General features: G+C 48.1%; 1 protein-coding gene across 1 annotated transcript in view; it reads right to left on the bottom strand.

Moving 5' to 3' along the window:
* Nucleotides 1–21,085, bottom strand: part of FRMD5 (FERM domain containing 5) — a 156,657-nt gene that overhangs the window by 64,194 nt on the left and 71,378 nt on the right. The window contains exon 3 of the mRNA XM_069766470.1: nt 178–220. Within this exon, the coding sequence (XP_069622571.1) occupies nt 178–220 (43 nt within the window). The remainder of the gene's footprint in view (nt 1–177; nt 221–21,085) is intronic.

Genomic DNA, 21,085 nt, shown 5'->3' with positions numbered 1-21,085 from the left:
TCGTGTAATATATTCATGTATATACGGTGCTGTTTCCATGATAGTCTACCTGGGGAAGGCAATTCATCCTATGTAGCCTCCTTCCTCCGGGCCCCTGGATGACACTGAATATATTGTATTCTCACCTTATACACCGGACACAGACTCATGTGAACTGTTGAGCACGTACTACTTTACCTCTCATTTGTTTGGCAAGCCCTTTAGAAAACTCCAACCAATGCTAAAAAAGAAGAGAGAACACAGTCATGTATTGATTTCAGCTTAACTATTCCATCATAACATCCAGGGTCACAATGATGCAACAGAAACAACTCGCCAACATTCAGGCCAAGATTAGATCGTGACCAGGGCTTGACTGGGACTAAAATTCAGCCCTGGCATATGAAGGTACACAGGCCCACTTGTCACATGGTGACTGTATAATATCTTTGTACACTTGTAGGTTACAAGAAGTGAAGGGAGTGTAACACGACTATAGAACATATAATTACTGCTGTATCCAGCATTAGAGCTCGGTCCTATTTATTGCTTTTAGTTGCAGTACCAAGAAAAGCCGCTACTTTACCTACATAACTGGATCTCGTAGATAATGAAGGGATGAGACGACCAAAGGCTATGTAACTTCATTCTGATGCTCCATAAACTTTGCCTACAGCCACTTTTAGTTCCGCTGCGCAGCACGAGACCCGGTGACTCTGAAGAGCGGTGACATCGGTAACGTCACCACTCATCAGATATTCCTGGTCTTGCGCTGAGCTCAGCGACTGTGAAGAGCGGTATTGTAACTACCATCAGGGCCGCCATCAGGGCATTACAGCCGTGACTGGCGTATGGGGCCTGGTGAGCAGAGGGGACCCTCTTACCTGCTCACCGGGCCCCTACCGGCAGCTGCAGGCTCAACCGGGCCCTTAGCGGCGGCCGGCGCTACAGCTGTTTAACACTATTGACGTGCGGGCCCGCGCCCGCACGTCAATAGTTAACAGCCGCCAGCCGCAGCGTGCAGGTCGCCGGCGTCTGACGTCATTGTCAGTCGCCGGCGAGTGCACGCTGCAGCTGCATGGAGAGAGCAGGAGCGGCTGAGCGCGGCAGGTAAGCAGAACTTTTTTTTTTTTTTATTATTGAGAGCGGCGATCCGGGGGGGCCCAGGGCAGTAAAGCTGGACACAGGGGGGGGGGGGGGGGGGCAGAAAGCTGGACATAGGGGGGGGCAGGAAGCTGGACACGGGGGGGGGGAGCAGGAAACTGGACAGGGGGGGGGGGCCCAGGGCAGTAAAGCTGGACACGGGGGGGGGGCCAGGAATCTGGACACAGGGGGGGGGCAGAAAGCTGGACACAGGGGGGGGGCAGAAGGCTGGACACAGGGGGGGGCAGGAAGCTGGACACGGGGGGGGCAGAAAGCTGGACACAGGGGGGGGCAGAAAGCTGGACACAGGGGAAGGGCAGAAAGCTGGACACAGGGGGGGGGCAGAAAGCTGGACACAGGAGGGGGCCGAAAGCTGGACACAGGGGGGGGGCAGAAAGCTGGACACGGGGGGGGCACAAAGCTGGACACAGGGGGGCAGAAAGCTGGACACGGGGGGGGCAGAAAGCTGGACACAGGGGGGGGCAGAAAGCTGGACACAGGGGGGGGGCAGAAAGCTGGACACAGGGAGGGCAGAAAGCTGGACACATGTGGACACAGGGGGGGCGGAAAGCTGGACAGAAGGAGGCCAGAAAGCTGGACACAGATGGGGCAGAGTGCTGGACACAGATGAGGCAGAGTGCTGGACAGAGATGGGGCAGAGTGCTGGACAGAGATGGGGCAGAGTGCTGGACAGAGATGGGGCAGAGTGCTGGACAGAGATGGGGCAGAGTGCTGGACAGAGATGGGGCAGAGTGCTGGACAGAGATGGGGCAGAGTGCTGGACAGAGATGGGGCAGAGTGCTGGACAGCGATGGGGCAGAGTGCTGGACACAGAAGAGGCAGGTTTGGAAACAGACGGGGCAGAGTGCTGGACACAGACGGGGCAGAGTGCTGGACACAGATGGGGCAGGATTGGACACAGATGGGGCAGAGTGCTGGACACAGATGGGTCAGGATTGGACACAGATGGGGCAGAGTGCTGGACACAGATGGGGCAGAGTGCTGGACACAGATGAGGCAGAGTGCTGGACACAGATGGGGCAGAGTGCTGGACACAGATGGGGCAGAGTGCTGGACACAGACGGGGCAGAGTGCTGGACACAGATGGGGCAGAGTGCTGGACACAGATGGGGCAGAGTGCTGGACACAGATGGGGCAGGATTGGACACAGATGGGGCAGAGTGCTGGACACAGATGGGGCAGGATTGGACACAGATGGGGCAGAGTGCTGGACACAGATGGGGCAGGATTGGACACAGATGGCGCAGAGTGCTGGACACAGATGGGGCAGAGTGCTGGACAGAGATGGGGCAGAGTGCTGGACAGAGATGGGGCAGAGTGCTGGACAGAGATGGGGCAGAGTGCTGGACAGAGATGGGGCAGAGTGCTGGACAGAGATGGGGCAGAGTGCTGGACAGAGATGGGGCAGAGTGCTGGACAGAGATGGGGCAGAGTGCTGGACAGAGATGGAGCAGAGTGCTGGACAGAGATGGGGCAGAGTGCTGGACAGAGATGGGGCAGAGTGCTGGACAGAGATGGTGCAGAGTGCTGGACACAGATGGGGCAGGATTGGAAACAGATGGGGCAGAGTGCTGGACACAGATGGGGCAGAGTGCTGGACACAGATGGGGCAGAGTGCTGGACACAGATGGGGCAGAGTGCTGGACACAGATGGGGCAGAGTGCTGGACACAGATGGGGCAGAGTGCTGGACACAGATGGGGCAGAGTGCTGGACACAGATGGGCAGGATTGGAAACAGATGGGGCAGAGTGCTGGACACAGATGGGGCAGGATTGGACACAGATGGGGCAGAGTGCTGGACACAGATGAGGCAGAGTGCTGGATACAGATGGGGCAGAGTGCTGGACACAGATGGGGCAGAGTGCTGGACACAGATGGGGCAGAGTGCTGGACACAGATGGGGCAGAGTGCTGGACACAGATGGGGCAGAGTGCTGGACACAGATGGGGCAGGATTGGAAACAGATGGGGCAGAGTGCTGGACACAGATGGGGCAGGATTGGACACAGATGGGGCAGAGTGCTGGACACAGATGAGGCAGAGTGCTGGACACAGATGGGGCAGAGTGCTGGACACAGATGGGGCAGAGTGCTGGACAGAGATGGGGCAAAGTGCTGGACAGAGATGGGGCAGAGTGCTGGAAAGAGATGGGGCAGAGTGCTGGACAGAGATGGGGCAGAGTGCTGGACAGAGATGGGGCAGAGTGCTGGACACAGATGGGGCAGAGTGCTGGACAGAGATGGGGCAGAGTGCTGGACAGAGATGGGGCAGAGATGGGGCAGAGTGCTGGACAGAGATGGGGCAGAGTGCTGGACAGAGATGGGGCAGAGTGCTGGACAGAGATGGGGCAGAGTGCTGGACAGAGATGGGGCAGAGTGCTGGACGGAGATGGGGCAGAGTGCTGGACGGAGATGGGGCAGAGTGCTGGACAGAGATGGGGCAGAGTGCTGGACGGAGATGGGGCAGAGTGCTGGACGGAGATGGGGCAGAGTGCTGGACAGAGATGGGGCAGAGTGCTGGACAGAGATGGGGCAGAGTGCTGGACACAGATGGGGCAGGATTGGAAACAGATGGGGCAGAATGGAGACAGATGGGGCAAGATTGGAGACAGATGGGGCAAGATGGATACGATGGAGACAGATGGGGCAGGATGGGGAGATCATATGGGGCAGAATGGATACTCATGAGGGCAGGATGGGAGAACATATGGCTGGAGCCTGGAATGAGACACACAGGGGCTAGGATGGCGAATATTACCATAGGGGCTAATTAAGGGATATTATTATTGCAGTGATGTATTTATTTAATTTTTTGAGTATACTGTTTTAAATGGGGGGGGCGGTCCTGTTACTGTGTAGAGTGATACTATGTCGCCTTCTTCATGTGGTGTAATGTAGAAGTTGGGAAAATTAAGTAATGTGTTCTACAAGCGGAACTCGAGATAACTGTTTTATTTCCTGCAGAGACGAGTCCTGGCTGGATGAAGTGATGGCGGTCTGTGCTGGATGAAAGATGAAGGACTTCACCTAGAGACGTCACTGGTGAGTCAGTGTTACCTATACACTGACACTATACACTGTATACTATATACAGAGGTCCTGTGTACAATGTCACCAGTGATCACTGTATTACCTATACATTATATACAGAGCTCCTGTGTGTAATGTCACCGGTGATCACTGTATTACCTGTACACAGACACTGCATACTAAATACAGATCTCCTGTGCATAATGGCACTGATGGTGATAGTATTGTGTTTTTTTTTTTTTATTACTGATCAGTATTGTAGTATTCAGTCATTGATGGTAATATGCGGTCTGGTCATGATGTGGTGGTATTTGTTCCTTGTATTTGATATTATTCGATCACTGTGGTGGTAATATGCGGTCTGGTCATGGTGTAGCGGTATTTGTTCTTTGTATGTGATATTATTCGATCACTGTGGTGGTAATATGTCATCTGGTCATAGTGCTGTGGTATTTGTTCCTTGTATGTAGTATTATAGGTCATTTTAAAAATTGAAAGATAAATAAAATATACCTAAATTGTATTGCATATTTTAACAAATATTTAATAGGTTACAGTAGAGTAGGGCCCGGCAAAAGTGTCTACCGTGTTATGGTGGCGACTTAAAAAATCTTTTGGCCAAAACAAAAGCTGCAGCTATATGTGTGATCTGGTGATGGGAACTGTCAATGTGTGATTGGTGAGAAGTGGAGATTTTCCAAGAGAGAGTGGTGGGACTGTGGGCAGTTCGTGGGGTGGAGCCTGGAGGCGGGGCTGGGGTGGAGCCTGGGCGGAGTTTCAAGGGGGCCCCGAAAATTTTGCCAGTATGGGGCCCCAAAATTTCTAGTGGCAGCCCTGACTACCGTCACCGCTCTTCAGAGTCGCTGGGTCTCGCCAGGTCTGGGCTAGTAGTGGGGGTGTCTGATAGACACCTCTCCATTACTTACACCAGGGATTGATAGCAGCTGACATTCCACAGTTGACATCAACCCTAAAAATCATTACACATACCAGAATTAAATGCTCTGGTGGCTGGGAAAAGCAGTAGAGTTAGCGCTATTCCCAGGCGTCGGGTACTAACTACAACTGTCATCATCCTTGCCTGGTCTCCCTGCGAAGAATTTCTGTTGTATCTACATGCACTAATCTCAGGCCGCTAAACGAGTGTGATCGACAATACTGAAGTCGTTCGCTTGTTTCCCGGCCTCTTTACACCAACTGAGAAAGAATGAAGGGAACAGAACAATCACAATTAGATGAATCTGTCCCCATACAGTATCATGTTATCAGCAGCACAACTACAGTTTACACCGGCGAAGTGCTGCTGCTGAGAACAAGAATTTCTGTTCCCACATAAACAATCCAATCACTCGATGAATAGGCAGAGTTTTGCTTGTTTAGTATAATACACCCCATAGTCCTCCATATATTATAATGTGCACCTCAGTCCTCCATATAGTATAATACACTCCTCAGTCCTCCATATAGTATAATACACTCCTCAGTTCTCCATAAAGTATAATACACTCATCAGTCCTCCATATAGTATAATACACTCCTCAGTCCTCCATATAGTATAATACACTCCTCATAGTCCTCCATATATTAAAATACACTGCTCAGTCCTCCATATAGTATAATACACTCCTCAGTCCTCCAAATAGTATAATACATTCCTCATAGTGCTCCATATAGTATAATGCCCCGCCATTGTCATCCATGTAGTACAATTCACTTCCCATAGTATAATGCACCCCATAGTTCTTCATATAGTATAATGTATTCCCCATAGTCCTTGATACAGTATAATGCAGCCCACATATAGTATAATAATGCCACCCCAGAGTATAATGCAGCCACCCCACAGAATATATTGTAGCCCCCTGAGTATAATGTAACCCCCCAGAGAATATAATGCAGCCCCCTCATATAGTATAATGCAGCCCCTGCATACATAATATATGGTAGCCCCCTCATAGAGCATAATACAGCCCCCCATAGAATATAATGTAGCCCCTCCATAGATAATACAGCACCCCACAGAATGTAATACAGTCCCCCACAGAATGTAATACAGCCCACCTTCCCATAGAATATAATACAGCCCCCATAGAATATAATGTAGCCCCCACAGAATGTAATACAGCCCCCCCATAGAATGTAATACAGCCCTCCCCCATAGAATGTAATGCAGCACAGCCCCCATAGAATGTAATGCAGCACAGCCCCCATAGAATGTAATGCAGCACAGCCCCCATAGAATGTAATGCAGCACAGCCCTCATAGAATGTAATGCAGCACAGCCCCCATAGAATGTAATGCAGCACAGCCCCCATAGAATGTAATACAGCACAGCCCCCATAGACTGTAATGCAGCACAGCCCCCATAGAATGTAATGCAGCACAGCCCCCATAGAATGTAATGCAGCACAGCCCCCATAGAATGTAATGCAGCCAGCCCCCATAGAATGTAATGCAGCCAGCCCCCATAGAATGTATTGCATCCAGCCCCCATAGAATGTAATGCAGCCAGCCCCCATAGAATGAAATGCAGCCAGACCCCCATAGAATGTAATGCAGCCAGCCCCCCCATAGAATGTAATGCAGCCACCCCCCCCCCCAGAATGTAATGCAGCACAGCCCCCATAGAATTTAATGCAGCACAGCCCCCATAAAATGTAATGCAGCACAGCCCCCATAGAATGTAATTCAGCCAGCCCCCATAGAATGTAATGCAGCACAGCTCCCATAGAATGTAATTCAGCACAGCCCCCATAAAATGTAATGCAGCACAGCCCCCATAGAATGTAATGCAGCCAGCCCCCATAGAATGTAATGCAGCACAGCCCCCATAGAATGTAATGCAGCACGAGTCCCATAGAATGTAATACAGCACAGCCCCCATAAAATGTAATGCAGCACAGCCCACATAGAATGTAACGCAGCCAGCCCCCATAGAATGTAACGCAGCCAGCCCCCATAGAATGTAATGCAGCCAGCCCCCATAGAATGTAATGCAGCCAGCCCCCATAGAATGTAATGCAGCCAGCCCCCATAGAATGTAATGCAGCACAGCTCCCATAGAATGTAATACAGCACAGCCCCCATAAAATGTAATGCAGCACAGCCCCCATAAAATGTAATGCAGCACAGCCCCCATAGAATGTAATACAGCCAGCCCCCATAGAATGTAATGCAGCCAGCCCTCATAGAATGTAATAGCAGCACAGCCCCCATAGAATGTAATACAGCCCCCCTAATAGCCGCACAATCCAGTTATTACTCATTGATATATTTAAAAAAAAAAAAAAAAAACACTCTCCTCACCTCTCCTCGTGCCCGCGCTGCTCCTGGCTCCGGTCTCAGCAGCTGCAGTCTGCCTGACACACAGCAAGTGCGCGATGATATGACGTCATCACGCACCCACAGTGTCAGAGGCAAAGCGGGGAATGATGGGAGAATGAGCGACAGCAGACAGCGCTCTCCTCCATCATTGCATTCAACTGTAGCGGCGTATAGTTGAATGCGGCGGCGCTGGCCGGGGGGGTGAGTCGGCAGCGGGGGGGGGGAGGGGGGAGTCGGCGCTGGCGAGCGGCCCACGACTGCCATCGGCTCTTCTGGCATTTGCCAGAAAAGCCCGACGGACAGTCCAGCCCTAATCGTGACTATAACAAAGAATTTTCAATGTGATCCAACATGTACAGTAGTGTTCAAAATAATAGCAGTGTCTGCATTTGTCTTTACAAACTCACAATTTGTACTATTTTTTATGAGGATTTAGCATTCCTGTGAGTCACTAACCTAATATTTAGTGGTTACAGTTTTTTTTAGAACTGCTTCACATCTATGTTGCATAGGCTATGTGCACACGTTGTGGAATGAGGTGCAGAATTTTTTATGCGGAATTGATGCGGATTTTGTGGGGATTTTCTGCAGTTTTTACCACTGCGGATTTCTATTAATGGAGGGGTGCAGAAACGCTGCAGATCCGCACAAAAGAAGTGACATGCACTTCTTTTAAATCCACAGCGTTTCCGCGCCGATTTTTCCGCACCATTAGCACAGCTTTTTTTTTCACTATTGATTTACATTGTACTGTAAATCACAGTGCGGATCAGCAGCGTTTCTGCACAGAAAAATCCGCTGCGGATCCGCACTAAATCCACATCGTGTGCACATAGCCATAGAGTCACCAACTTCTGGCCCCGTCACCTGTTATTCCAGCCCAGGATGCTTGGACTACATCCCACAATTTTTTACCATTTGTCGGCTTTGCCTCAGAAACTGAATTTTTTTTTTTGTTCAAATAGATTTTTATTAAGAATAACAAGGCAATTAACATGTTACATTCACATTTTCAATACAAAGTTTCCCCCCCTCCCCCTTCAAACAACCCCCTTCAATCCCAAGACCCCCCGCCCCCACCTAACAAAGCAGCTCACCTTGCTAGTTACTTCCATCATTAAACAATAGAATATCCAATCCCTCAACCGATCATATAAGCCACACTTTACATTACTATCCCATAGCAATCCATGAAGACCATAATTTATTGAACGTTTCAATTTTCCCTCTCTTCTTATAAATCCCCTTTTCCAGTGTCAGGCCCTGTTTCACATACTGGAGGAACTCTCCTCTTGACGGCGGCTCTTCCCTAATCCAATTTCGAGCTATTACCTTCCTAGCCATGTATAACAATCTGGCAATAGCTATCTTTAGGTGTTTATCTACTCCAATCTCATCCACGCATCCCAACAAACAGACAACTGGATCCCTTGGCACCGTGCATCCACACGCACCTTCCATACGACTCAAAACTACCACCCAGAAGGCAACCAACCTCGGACATGTCCACATCATATGGAAAATATCAGCATCCGTAGATTTACACCTCGGACATTCAGAGTCATTACGCAATTCTGCCTTATATAGCACCATCGGAGACTTATAAACTCTGTGTATCACATAAAGCTGTGACATTCTATACGGTTCACTCAGCGACAGTCTTGGGACCCATTCTAACACCGACTCTCAAGTCTCGTTATCCAATGGACCCAGATCCCTTTCCCATTTAGCTCTCGCCATTATTGGAAACCCCAATAGGAAAGTGTGCAACAAATCTTTATACAGAGTGGATATGACCCCTTCAGTCGTCCCATCATTACACACATATTCCAGTACTATATCCCTTTGAATCCTAATACCTCCGTCCCTACTCTGAGCTCCAAAGGCATGCCTCATCCGCAAATACTGATACTCCCGTGCAGTCCCAAGACCAAATTCCGCCTGCAATTGGGAAAATGATTTCAGTTCACCTTGCTCAATTATTTGATACACATACTGAATCCCTTTGCCCAGCCACTCTATCAGTACCCCCAGTGCCTCAAATTCCTAGAGATTGTTGTTATGCCATAGCGGCGAGTATCTAGTCAAGTCCGTGATCCCACGTATATGCCTCAATCTACTCCACAGCTTGCGCATCAACAGGACAGTCGGATGTAACTTCTCCAGAATCTCCAGGGATCCATCCTCCAAACATTGTACCACTGGCCTTCTTTTTGTCACCACTTCCATCAACCGCTGTACCGCTCCAGATGACCCTTCATGCGCCCAGCTCTTTAAATGTTGACTCTGGGCTGCAAGAAAATACAATTCAGGGTAAGGCAATGCCAGACCCCCATCATCCTTGGGTCGCTGAAGTGTCTCCAGTCTGATACGCGGATGCTGTCTCCCCCATATCAAATTCCTAAACAGAGAGTTGATCTGTCTAAATTTCCCGCGTGGTATCCAAACTGGCGCATTGTGGAGAATATACAGTATTTTCGGCATCAGAATCATTTTGATAAGACTTACTCCAATTTATCCTAAGTCCCGACACTGATCCGAATCGTTCAATAATCCCAATGGCTCCCTCCAAGGATGCAACTGGATCAGCCAGAAATAACAAAATGTCATCCACATACAGCGCCACCCTTTCTTCAATCATCCCATATTTAAACCCCGTTATCTCATCAGACCGTCGAAGCGTAGCAGCCAGTGGTTCCACAGCCAGAGCAAACAAAAGGGGGGAGAGCGGACACCCCTGTCTCGTCCCTCTAGCCAATTGTATGGTCCGTGACAACTCCCCATTCACCCTAACCCTGGCCATCGGCATCGAGTACATTAGTTGAATCCAGGATATGAACTGCGGTCCAAACCCCATTCTTCGCAACACCTGCCAGAGATACCCCCACTCCACACTATTGAACGCCTTGTGAGCATCTAAAGATGCAATAACTCTCTGGCCACAGTTATAAGATCTGAGTTGCAAGTTCATATACAGCCTTCGTAAGTTGATCGCAGTTGATCTATCAGGCATAAAGCCAGATTGATCTGAGTGTACCAGGCCGGAAATAACACTTGTCAACCTCATCGCCAACACCTTAGCCAGGAGTTTAACGTCTATAGTAAGCAAAGAAATTGGCCGATATGAGTCCGGCTGTGTGGGGTCTTTCCCCTCCTTAGGAATCACCACTATTGTGGCCTCCCGCATAGATGCCGGTAGCCTTCCACCATTCCTAGCCTCCTCCAGGACCGCCTTCAATTTAGGGATCAACACTTCCCCCAAGTATTTATAAATCTCGGCAGGAAATCCGTCCACGCCAGGCACCTTCCCATTAGCCATCGACTGCAATGCCCGTCCCAATTCCTCCTCTGTAATGGGAGCCTCCAAATCCTCCCTATCCATGTCACTCAGCCTTGGGAGCTCCAACTCCTCAAGGAACGCCACCGTGTCCTCCATCGACCCATCTACCCGAGAGGAGTATAAGTCTGCATAAAAATCTGCAAAAATCTCCAAAATCTCTGAAGTCTCAGAGACAGCAATACCGCTCCCAGACACCAGAGAATGAACAAAGGAAGTATTTCTCTGGGCAGACGCCACAAGCGATAGCAAATGACCCACCGATTCACCCTCCTGGTAATAGGCCAGATTCATGAATTCCCTCTTCCTTTCAGCCTTACTCAGCAAAACCACCTCTAACTGACTCTGAGCTGCCTTTAACCTCCTCCCAGCCTCCAGAGTACCCGTTTTTACCATCTCATCCTCCGCCACCCTCAGCCCATCAATCGCCAACCTCTCTGCCTCTCTCGATTTCCGCTTACACCTACTAATATCCCTGAACAACAGCCCTCTCAAGTACGCTTTCATGGCTTCCCACACAGTAAGCATGTCTACACTTCCCTCATTTATCTCAAAAAATTCCACCAACTCCTTCTTAATCTTCTCCAAGTCTATACTGTGTAGCCAATTAGGGTGAATTTTCCACTCCCTCCTGCTCCCGGTCTGTGTCCCCACCGGCCGAAATTCCACTTCAACTGGACTATGGTCTGAGAGAGCCCTAGGCAAATATCTCACGTCCCTTACCATCGTATCCAGTAAATGGTTACCCAGTGCCAGATCAAGCCTAGACAAAGTACCATGAGCTGGCGTGTAGCATGAGTAACCCCTCTCCCCGATATGCCTAACTCTCCATAAATCAATCATGCCCACTTCCCCGACATAGGTCCCAAACGTAGTGATATGTCCCACTGTCCTATTCTGGGGGTTTTTGTTCTTATCCCAAAAGTCATCACATATATTATTTAGGTTGCCAATAATTAGTAATGGTAACGGTCCCCAACGCTCTACCCTCTCCAGCACCTCTCTTATCTTCTTGCTTGAGTATGGGGGCGGAATATGCATTGCCGCTATACACATCAATACTCCATTCATTTTACATTTCACCACCACATACTGACCATCCACATCTTCCTTTACCGCTACCTCCTCATACTGCACCCCCGCAGGAATCAACACAGACACACCCCTAGAGTACGTCGAGAAAGTAGAATGACACGCCCTCTGTATCCAGCGCCTATTCAATACGTTCACCCTCTCCCGCACTAAATGTGTCTCCAACAGACATATCATTGAGACCTTCTGCTCTCGAACATACTGTAGACTTGCCGCCCGCCGTGTTTTATCCGCCAGTCCTCTCACATTCCAACACAATATTTTAATATACTCTCCCCTCATGTGGCTCATCATTTCTCATAGTATCCAATTTCCCGAGTATGAGCTGCCCCACCCCTCCCGCACCCCCTACCCCCTCCCAACTTGCTCCCCAGTATAACGCATTCTTCCTCTCAGCAAGAGTGGGGCTCCACTGCCCACTGCGAACACTCTCCCTTACTTAACCCTCTCCATTCGCGTCCCGCTGCCATAACAGACATAATTTCCCCCAACTTTTCACTTTATTATATCTTAACATTGCACTTATATGTACATATAAGAAAAGTACCAAACCAATTTACAGTACCCGCCATAGCCCTCCTCCCCCACATTTAGTAGACGGTACTGTCCCTTCCCGGCCAGTCCTCAACATGGCCCAGCAAAACCCTCAGCAGTTGCTTAACTTTTTAACCGACGCTAACAAGCGCAAAACTCTCCGCCAACAACAGAGAAAACAATTTCCAGCCAGATCTCGTCGACATGTCAGTCGCCCACTCCTTTCAGCTTTTTCTCATTGGTGCCAAGCCACTTGTAGCGTCCTCCGGTGTCAGGAAAAAGTGGGTCTTATTAAAAGCCACCAGTCTCAGCTTGGCGGGAAACATCACTGAATACTGCACTCCCAGGTCCCTCAGTCGCCGCTTGACTCCAGTAAACTTCATCCGCTGCTTCTGAAACGCAGCGGAATAATCCGGATAAATGGCGATTTTTTGACCTCCAGCCGTCAGATCCTCCATCTCCCTAGCCTTCCTGAGGATAATGTCTCTGTCCCTGTAATTGAGTATTTTAGCAAGCATGGTACGGGGATTCGCTCCTGGGGCAGGGGGCTGCGGCGGGACCCTATGAGCCCGTTCAACAGCAAAGACTTTTGTCAACACTGTGCTCCCAATCTTCTCCAGCAGCCAGTTCTCAACAAACTCAGTGGGATTTCTCCCCTCAGTCTTTTCAGGCAGCCCCACTGTACGTATATTATTCCTTCTGGATCTATTTTCCAGATCCTCATTTTTGGCAGCGAGCTCGGCTATTGCTTGGGTGAATTTCTTTTCAGCTTTTTGTAGTTTAACTATGTGATCTTCTGCCGTGCTCACCCTCTCCTCCACCACTCCTATACGTTTGTCCATTTTCTGCAGGGCCGCATTAATCTGTGCCGTGTCCCCTTTGACTTCCTGCATCTGCTGGGCTAGGGAATTCAGGGATTGCTGGCACGAGGAGATCAGGGTAATAACATCCCTAAGAGTCGGCTCCTCTCCCTGCGGTATGCCTCCAGGTCCCCCACTAGCCCCCGCCATACTGCCTCCTTCTGTCCCCTTCTGTACCTCGTGCTGCTCAGCTGTGCCTGCTTCCTCCACCTCCTGGTCAGCTCCGGATCCTGGTTCTGCCTCCTCAGCAGCCTCCACTCTGGCATACTGCTGCAGCTTTGCGGCCACCTCCATGCGCCGCTGACATGCGGCGTTCTCCTTCTCAGTGTCCTCTCTGGCATCGGCGCCATCTTGGCTGGCTCCTGCATCGCCGGTACCAGCGTCTTTCTGCTGCCTCCTGGTCATCGCTGCCGACTCCGGACCCGCCGCTCCACACCGCTGCACTCTCCGGACCTTCAGCCAGCCAGAGGCTAGTAAGTATCCCCGAAAATCGGGGTTAAAACAGAATTCTTTGTCCTTCTGGCAGCGGGAGCGCTCTTCCCTGTGTCCGCTCACATGGCCAGCTAGGACACGCCCCCTTCCAGAAACTGAATTTTTGATTTCCCCCCCACAAGTGTTTTGTCGGATTAAGGTCCAGGGATTGGGCTGGCCACTCCATAACCTCAATTTTGTTGGACTGGAGCCAAGATTTTGCTCATTTACTCGTGCGCTTAGGGTCAATGTCTTGTTCAAACACCCATTTCAAGGGCATATCCTCTTCAGCATAGATTAGCGTCACACAGGCGTCTTCTAGCTGTCACTGTCCTCACAGGTAACTTCAGACTGTCTTTGATCATCCTGGAGCTGATCATTGGCTGAGCCTTCGCCATTCTGGCTCTTCTTCCATCCATTGGAATGGTAGTCTTCCATTTTCTTCCATGTCTCTCTGGTTTGCCTTTTTAAAGCATTGGAGATCATTTTAGCTGAACAGCCGATCATTGTCTGCAGTTCTTTATAAGTTTTACCCCCCCCAATCAACTTTTTTAATCAAAGTACGCTGTTCTTCTGAACAATGTCTCAAACGGCCCATATTTCTCAGGCTTTCAAGGAGAAATGCATGCACAACATGTCCTGGTTTCACCCTTAGGGGCCACCTGATTCACGCCTGTTTCTTCACAGAATGATTGACCTCACTAATATTGATGAGCGAGTGTACTCGTTGCTCAGGTTTTCTCGAGCACGCTCGGGTGGTCTCCAAGTATTTATGACTGCTCGGAGATTACGTTTTCATCGCCTCAGCAGCATGATTTACAGCTAGTAGCAGTCTTGATTACATGTGGGGATTCCCTAGCAACCAGGCAACCCCCACATGTACTCAGCCTGGCTAGTAGCTGTAAATCATTCAGCTGCCGCGATGAAAACTAAATCTCCAAGCAGTTACAAATACTCAGAGACCACCCGAGCATGCTGGGGAAAACCTGAGCAACGAGTATACTCGCTCATCACTACTCACTAACTGAACTCCACACTGCTATTATATTGAGCACACCTCCTTTCAATTAATTACGGTATTCTAAGGGCTCGTTTCCATTTGCGAGAAACACTTCCGTGTCTCGCATGTGAAAACCAAGCTGTGGCGCCGTCACTCCAGAGCGGAGCGTGCAGCCGCACAGCAACACATGGAGCCGCACGCTCCGCTCCCAAGTGCCGGCGCCAAAGCTTGGTTTTCACATGCGAGACACGGACGTGTTTCTCGCAAATGGAAACAAGCCCCAATACACAGACTCAAAAACTTGCAGATCATAAATGTGGAGTCTGGTGGTTTCTTAGAATCTATGGCACCAACTGGTAAATTGTTTGACATGTGGTAATAAAGTTTATACCAAAACCACTGATTAATCTGGTCAGTCATATTGGACTGCTATTATTTTGAATGCTACTAAATGATTGCAAGTGCAAACATTCAGTCGCTGCCGCACCACAGTACTGGCCGTACCCAAAAACAGAATCAACCATGTCTACAGTGTTCCAGCTCCATGCTGGCTGTTACCTGAGCTGCAAACAGGGATCAGACCTTATATTGATGACTTAGGCTAGGTTCACATTGCATTAGTGCAGTCCGTTCAACGCATACGTTAAATGGACTGCGCTGACGCAAGTGCCGACCTTGCACAGCGCTAGCGCAGACGGAGCATCTGCTAGCTCCATCTGCGCTAGCGGTGACGGACCCGGAAATGCTGCAGCCCGCGTCTCGGGTCAGTCACTCAATGTCGGACACATCGCTAGTGCACGCCCATAGTGGGCGTGCGCTAGCGATGCGTCCGACATTGCAATCAATGGCGCCGTTAACGGACTACGTTACACCGCGTTATGCCGCGGTGTAACGTAGTCCGTTAAACGGAGACACTGAACGCAATGTGAACCCAGCCTTATCCTAGGGGCTCGTGAACAAGATCGTATTTTCGGTCTGACTGCTATCCGTTAAAAAAAAACAGATTGCACTCGGACCAATGTAATTCAATAGGAGAATGCAGATGAGCAATTTTTCTCACTCACTAAATCTGCATGTGAAAAAAACCACAGCATGCACGACTTTCCTCTGAAAATTGAATTAGACTCGCCTATTCAAGTCCATAGTGATAAAACAAAATAGGACTCCACACGGGGCCACATTACAGCATCCGATTTTTACAGATACACTGCAATTCTGTAACAAAGGAAACCGTAAATGATTAATAGCTGCTGTAAAAAAAAAATTGTATATGGACAGCAGACGGGTGACAAGTGATGAAAAATCGTCCCAATTTTCTGGATGAAAATCGGATTTTTTTTTTTTTTTTTTTTTTTATAGTGTCGTGTAGCCCTACCCTTAGGGTACATTCCCACAATCAGTGTTACTAGTGTTCTGGACACAGCATATTTGGACTACGGCGGACCTGCACGGCTTTTTTCTTGGTGAACCAGGGGAAAAAAGTCAGGGAATTTATTTTTTTTTTATAAAATATTTTTTGTGGTTTTTTTTTATATCTTTATACTTACTGGGTTAGTCATTTGGATTTCTGATAGACACTTCTTCATTACTAACACCAAGAATGATGGCTACTCGTTTTTTTGGACAATTCACAGGTAACATCAACCCCAAAATCCATTCCTCCATTTGCTACCGTACAAGGGCGATCAAGAAGAGCAGAGGCCAAGTGCCAGAACTGGCTGCGGGCTTGTATTTTTAGGCTGGGAAGGGCCCACTACCTATGGACCTTCCCAGGCTGTTAATATAAGCCGGCAGTTGTCTGCTTTACCTTGGCTGGTTATCAAAAATAAGCGGGAACCAGTGTTTTATTTATTTACTTAGAAGGTTAAACAAAGCTAAAAACCCTTTGGTGCCATATAAAAGGCACTAAAAGGGGTACGTTTATAATATGTAGGGAGGTTGGGAAATTAGATAGCGGCAGGATATCTTTCTATCCTATCTGATATATTTCTATCATCTATCTTGCTATATCTTTATACTGTTTTATGTCTGTATATGTATTTAAGTGCTGAACTCTTTGTTTTGGGCAACATCCTGTTTGATCTGCTGCCCATGTTTCAACCAAGTTTATTGAGACAAAAACGCATGAAAAATACAAGGAAAAAATGCAAGTAAGCTAAGGTGAGAAATAGTTGCAGACGTTTCTGTACGCTAAAAACTCAGCAAACACTGATGATGGGAACTTACCCTTAGGGTAGATCATCAATATCAAAATCCTGAATAACTCCTTTAAGCCTTTAAAGATAACTTATGACAAGGTGAAAATTTAGGTTCGCACAAAGTATATTTAATGTAGAGATCTAACCCAGTCTTTCCAAAAAGAAATATTTTTTAATATCCTGTAAAATTAAGAAATTCTTCTCATTGAGAGGATGAGGGCACTGTGATTCCATTTATTGTGTGCTGTTGTCAGTAACATGGGAGAAGCACCGCAGAAATCACTGGAATGTAAGCAAAGATGGCCAGGAATGGCCGCGGCCACTGCAAATGCCCCCCTGCTGCACACAGCATCCAGAATGACCTCAAATGCTGCAATGCCCCCTAGTGGCCAAAGCATGGCATTCTCAACAAATTGCCTGACTACCTAATAAAATGAAATTCACCATTACACAAAGCATTATTTCATTTCTCCCTTTTAGCTGAAGCGAATGTGAAGATATTCGTCATACAATCTCATGAACATTTTTAAGAAAATATGACCCTGTGTAACAGCGGCTTTCTGCATCCCTGGGGGGCTCAATGCTTACTGTGGCTCTGCAGCCAGGGGCTACAATACTGAACAGTCACTATAATAAGTGTGGTGATGTGTGGAGGCAACTTTAATATCAGTGGTATTCCTGGCGATCAATAGGTCAGCACATAATATCCCTGATGGGTCATTTAGGGGTATGATAAATAATAGTCCTGCTGGTGAAGAGTGGTTTTTAGTGTTTGCTTTTAATATCACTGGTGATTTAGGTTGGTTGATGGGTAAAAATAGTATCCATGGCCGTCTAGGGAAGACAGAGATTAATGATAATATCCCTGGCTGTCTAGACACCACCATAGTGACCACATTTGGAGCCTGGTGTCCGCACAGGATAACGCACAGCATGGGTCTCACTCAGTGTCGGACTGTGGGGCCAAGTGCCCTCCAGTAACCAGCTCCAGGGCCACACTTTTCAGCTACATGCAAAAGTGACATTATCCTCAATCACAAAGTAAACTTGGTAGATTGGTAAATGAGTAAGATGCCACCATTGTTTGTCTGTACACAGTGATTCATGTATATAGTGCCAAGTCCTGCTCCTATAAGAGGGTGCGTCCCACCAGAGGATTCTCCTGCTCTCCTGTGGGCCAGTCACAGCCTGATCTCATTGCAGCACAAAAAACTGTCCAAAACCTCCAGATTTGTAACAATGGTCTAAAGTGTGAGGGCAGCTTGATTGTCAATTAAGGCACATTTTGGGGATAGTGATTAGTGATCAGCGAGTGTATTAGTTGCTCAAGATTTCCGAGCATGCTCAGGTGTTCTCCGAGTATTTTGGGCTTGCTCGGAGATTATGTCTGTGTCACTGCAGCTGAATGATTTGCGGCTACTAGACAACCTGAACACTTGCAGGGATTGCCTGTTTGTTAGGGAATCCCCACATGTATTCAGGCTGTCTAGCAGCCGCAAATCATGCACAAACATAATCTACGAACACGCCCAAAATACTCGGAGAACACCCGAGCATGCTCGGAAAACTCGAGTAACAAGCACACTCATTCATCACTAGTAGTGATCAATCCTTTGACCTACTGGGAGACATCAGTAGGAGGCCTGGTCGACAAATACAAACATGTTGAGGAAGTTTACCTGCTTGCAAATACCTAGGACCAGGCCATGAATAGGGCCTTATTCAGACAACCATTTTTTTCTTCCACATAAATGACCCATCCTATTTAATCTGTGTGCTGTTTTTTTTTTCACTGACCTGAATTGGCGAGTTTGATCCCCGACTCAGATCTCAAACATACAGTACATGTTTTTTGTTAAGGCTGGGTTCACACTGCGTTGTGTGAACCCCTTTAACGGACTACGTTACACCGCGGCATAACGCGTGTAACGTAGTCCGTTAACGCCGCCATTACTGGCAAAGGCGAACGCATCGCTAGCGCACGCCCACAATGGGCGTGCGCTAGCGATGTGCCGTCATTGAGTGACGGACCCGAGATGCGGGCTGCAGCGTTTCCGGGTCCGTCACTGCTAGCGCACTGCTAGTGCAGATGGAGCTAGCAGATGCTCCATCTGCGCTAGCGCAGTGCCAAAGTTGGCACTTGCGTTAGTGCAGTCCGTTTAACGGATTTGTTGAACGGACTGCACAACGCAAGTGTGAACCTAGCCTAACAGGTACGTAAAAGTCCAAGGACATGAGACCAGCCCGTTAGGCTATAATGGGCACATGCTCTATCGGTGAAACACAGACGTCTCAATGCCAAAAGCACAAGCTTTGATCTGCCCCAAGGACCACTGCTGGTGACAACACCCAGCCATTGTGATTCTGCCTCACATTTTAGAATATACCTCTACTATCAGAAAATATCTGGCCACAATGTTTTTGTAAAAAAAAAAAAAAATGGCAAAAATGTCACTGAGAGCACCATCTATATGGGAAGAATGGCAGCAGGCACTTGCCTTTTTCTGTTTTGTTGAAGAGATACGTAATGCTAGGTGTAATTGCAGGCAGCTCATGCCCAGAGCGGCACGCGGCTATGCCACATCCGCCTAGTCATAGCGTGAAAGAAGTCAGATCATGCCATGCAACGGCTGAGGTCGGGATGTACATGTGAACAGCGTCTTATGATTTCACTCGTCTGGCCACACATGGAATATTACACATAGTTTTGGTCTTTATTACGTAAGGAGGACATGGCAGAGCTAGAGAGGGTTTACAGGCAGACGACTGCAGTAATTAAAGGAATGTGCGGATGTCAGCAGCAGGAAAGATTAGCGCAATTGTAATGATTTAGACAGGGTGGATTAGGGGTGACCTGATTACCAGTATAACTATACCAAAGGTCAACAGAGAGCTCTGTCTAATGATCCTTTAATATCCCGGACTGTAACTACAACAAGGCGGCATCACCTACGTGTAAGAAAGAAGCTTCAGCAGAGTTTTCTGTAGTGTATGGGCAGTAAGACCATGGGAAGATAAGATTTTCACGCAGAGCTGTGAATTTAACCGCTGACTATTTTGTAGAGGAAAACCGCATATTTTATCCTCTGCATTGCAAAGAGCAAAACCCGAGCTTAAAATGCCAACAGATCTTAAGCAGAAAGCTGCTACTGTGACACGCACAGCATTTTCTGTCCAAAAAATTGTTTTTGGCGTGCAAATTTTTAGTCCATTTCGACTGCGGAAACGCACTAAATGCGTGTAATACAAATATGACTGTATTAATAAAGTTTGGTCAAAGCCAAAGACCAGGAAGTATCAAAAACAAGGCAGCTTTATTTAAAGCATGACATGTCAACAGGAACCGCAGCGTCAAAAATGGAATTAAAGGTTAAAAAAAAGGCACTAAAAAAACCCAAGGAACTTAGCTTAGAAATGCAGCAGAAACTCTGTAACATCGAAAGCTCACCAAATACTCATTGTGGGAACGTAGTCTTATGGAACCAGTGATTGTTTGCTTAAAGGGAATCTACCAGTCGATTCATGTTGTCCAAGCCATGGCAGCATGAATCAGAGCCTGGCTGCGCAATTGCAACCAAGTATGTATATTTCTGACGCGCTCTGGCCTTTTACAGGAAACATAGTTTGAAGATCCATCCTGGGTCTATCGAAATAGACGACACTAGCACACTGCCTTCCCATCCAGCTATTCCTCGCACTGCTCTATTTGATTGACATGTTTCTCTCTCAATGTACACACACAGGAGAGACCTGTCAATCAACTGGACCGATGCTGATCTCTAAATAATGTTGTGTCCCCATTTCAGAAAAAACATACCTTGGGGCAATCGTGCAGCCAGGCTCTGCTTTATGCTGCTCGCGGTTTGGGCAGCATGAATCGACTGACAGGTTCTCTTCAATAGTTGTGTCCCCTCTTTCTGGATTTATAGCATCGCTAGGCCTTAGCACTAGGGGCATGTGAGTACGGTCTTTTGCCCGGTGCCATGTTCTGGGATGATGATTTTCACCTTTTCAGTTTGTCCTTGAAATGTGACTATAATTAAAAACTAGCTAGGAAACAAATGTTTCCCTGAGAACAGAGCAGGTGTGCGCGTCGT

This window comes from Ranitomeya imitator, chromosome 4, assembly GCF_032444005.1.
Source record: "Ranitomeya imitator isolate aRanImi1 chromosome 4, aRanImi1.pri, whole genome shotgun sequence".
Lineage (NCBI taxonomy): Eukaryota > Metazoa > Chordata > Amphibia > Anura > Dendrobatidae > Ranitomeya > Ranitomeya imitator.
Note: the sequence above shows the minus strand (reverse complement) of the source record. Positions and strands in the feature narration are given on the sequence as shown.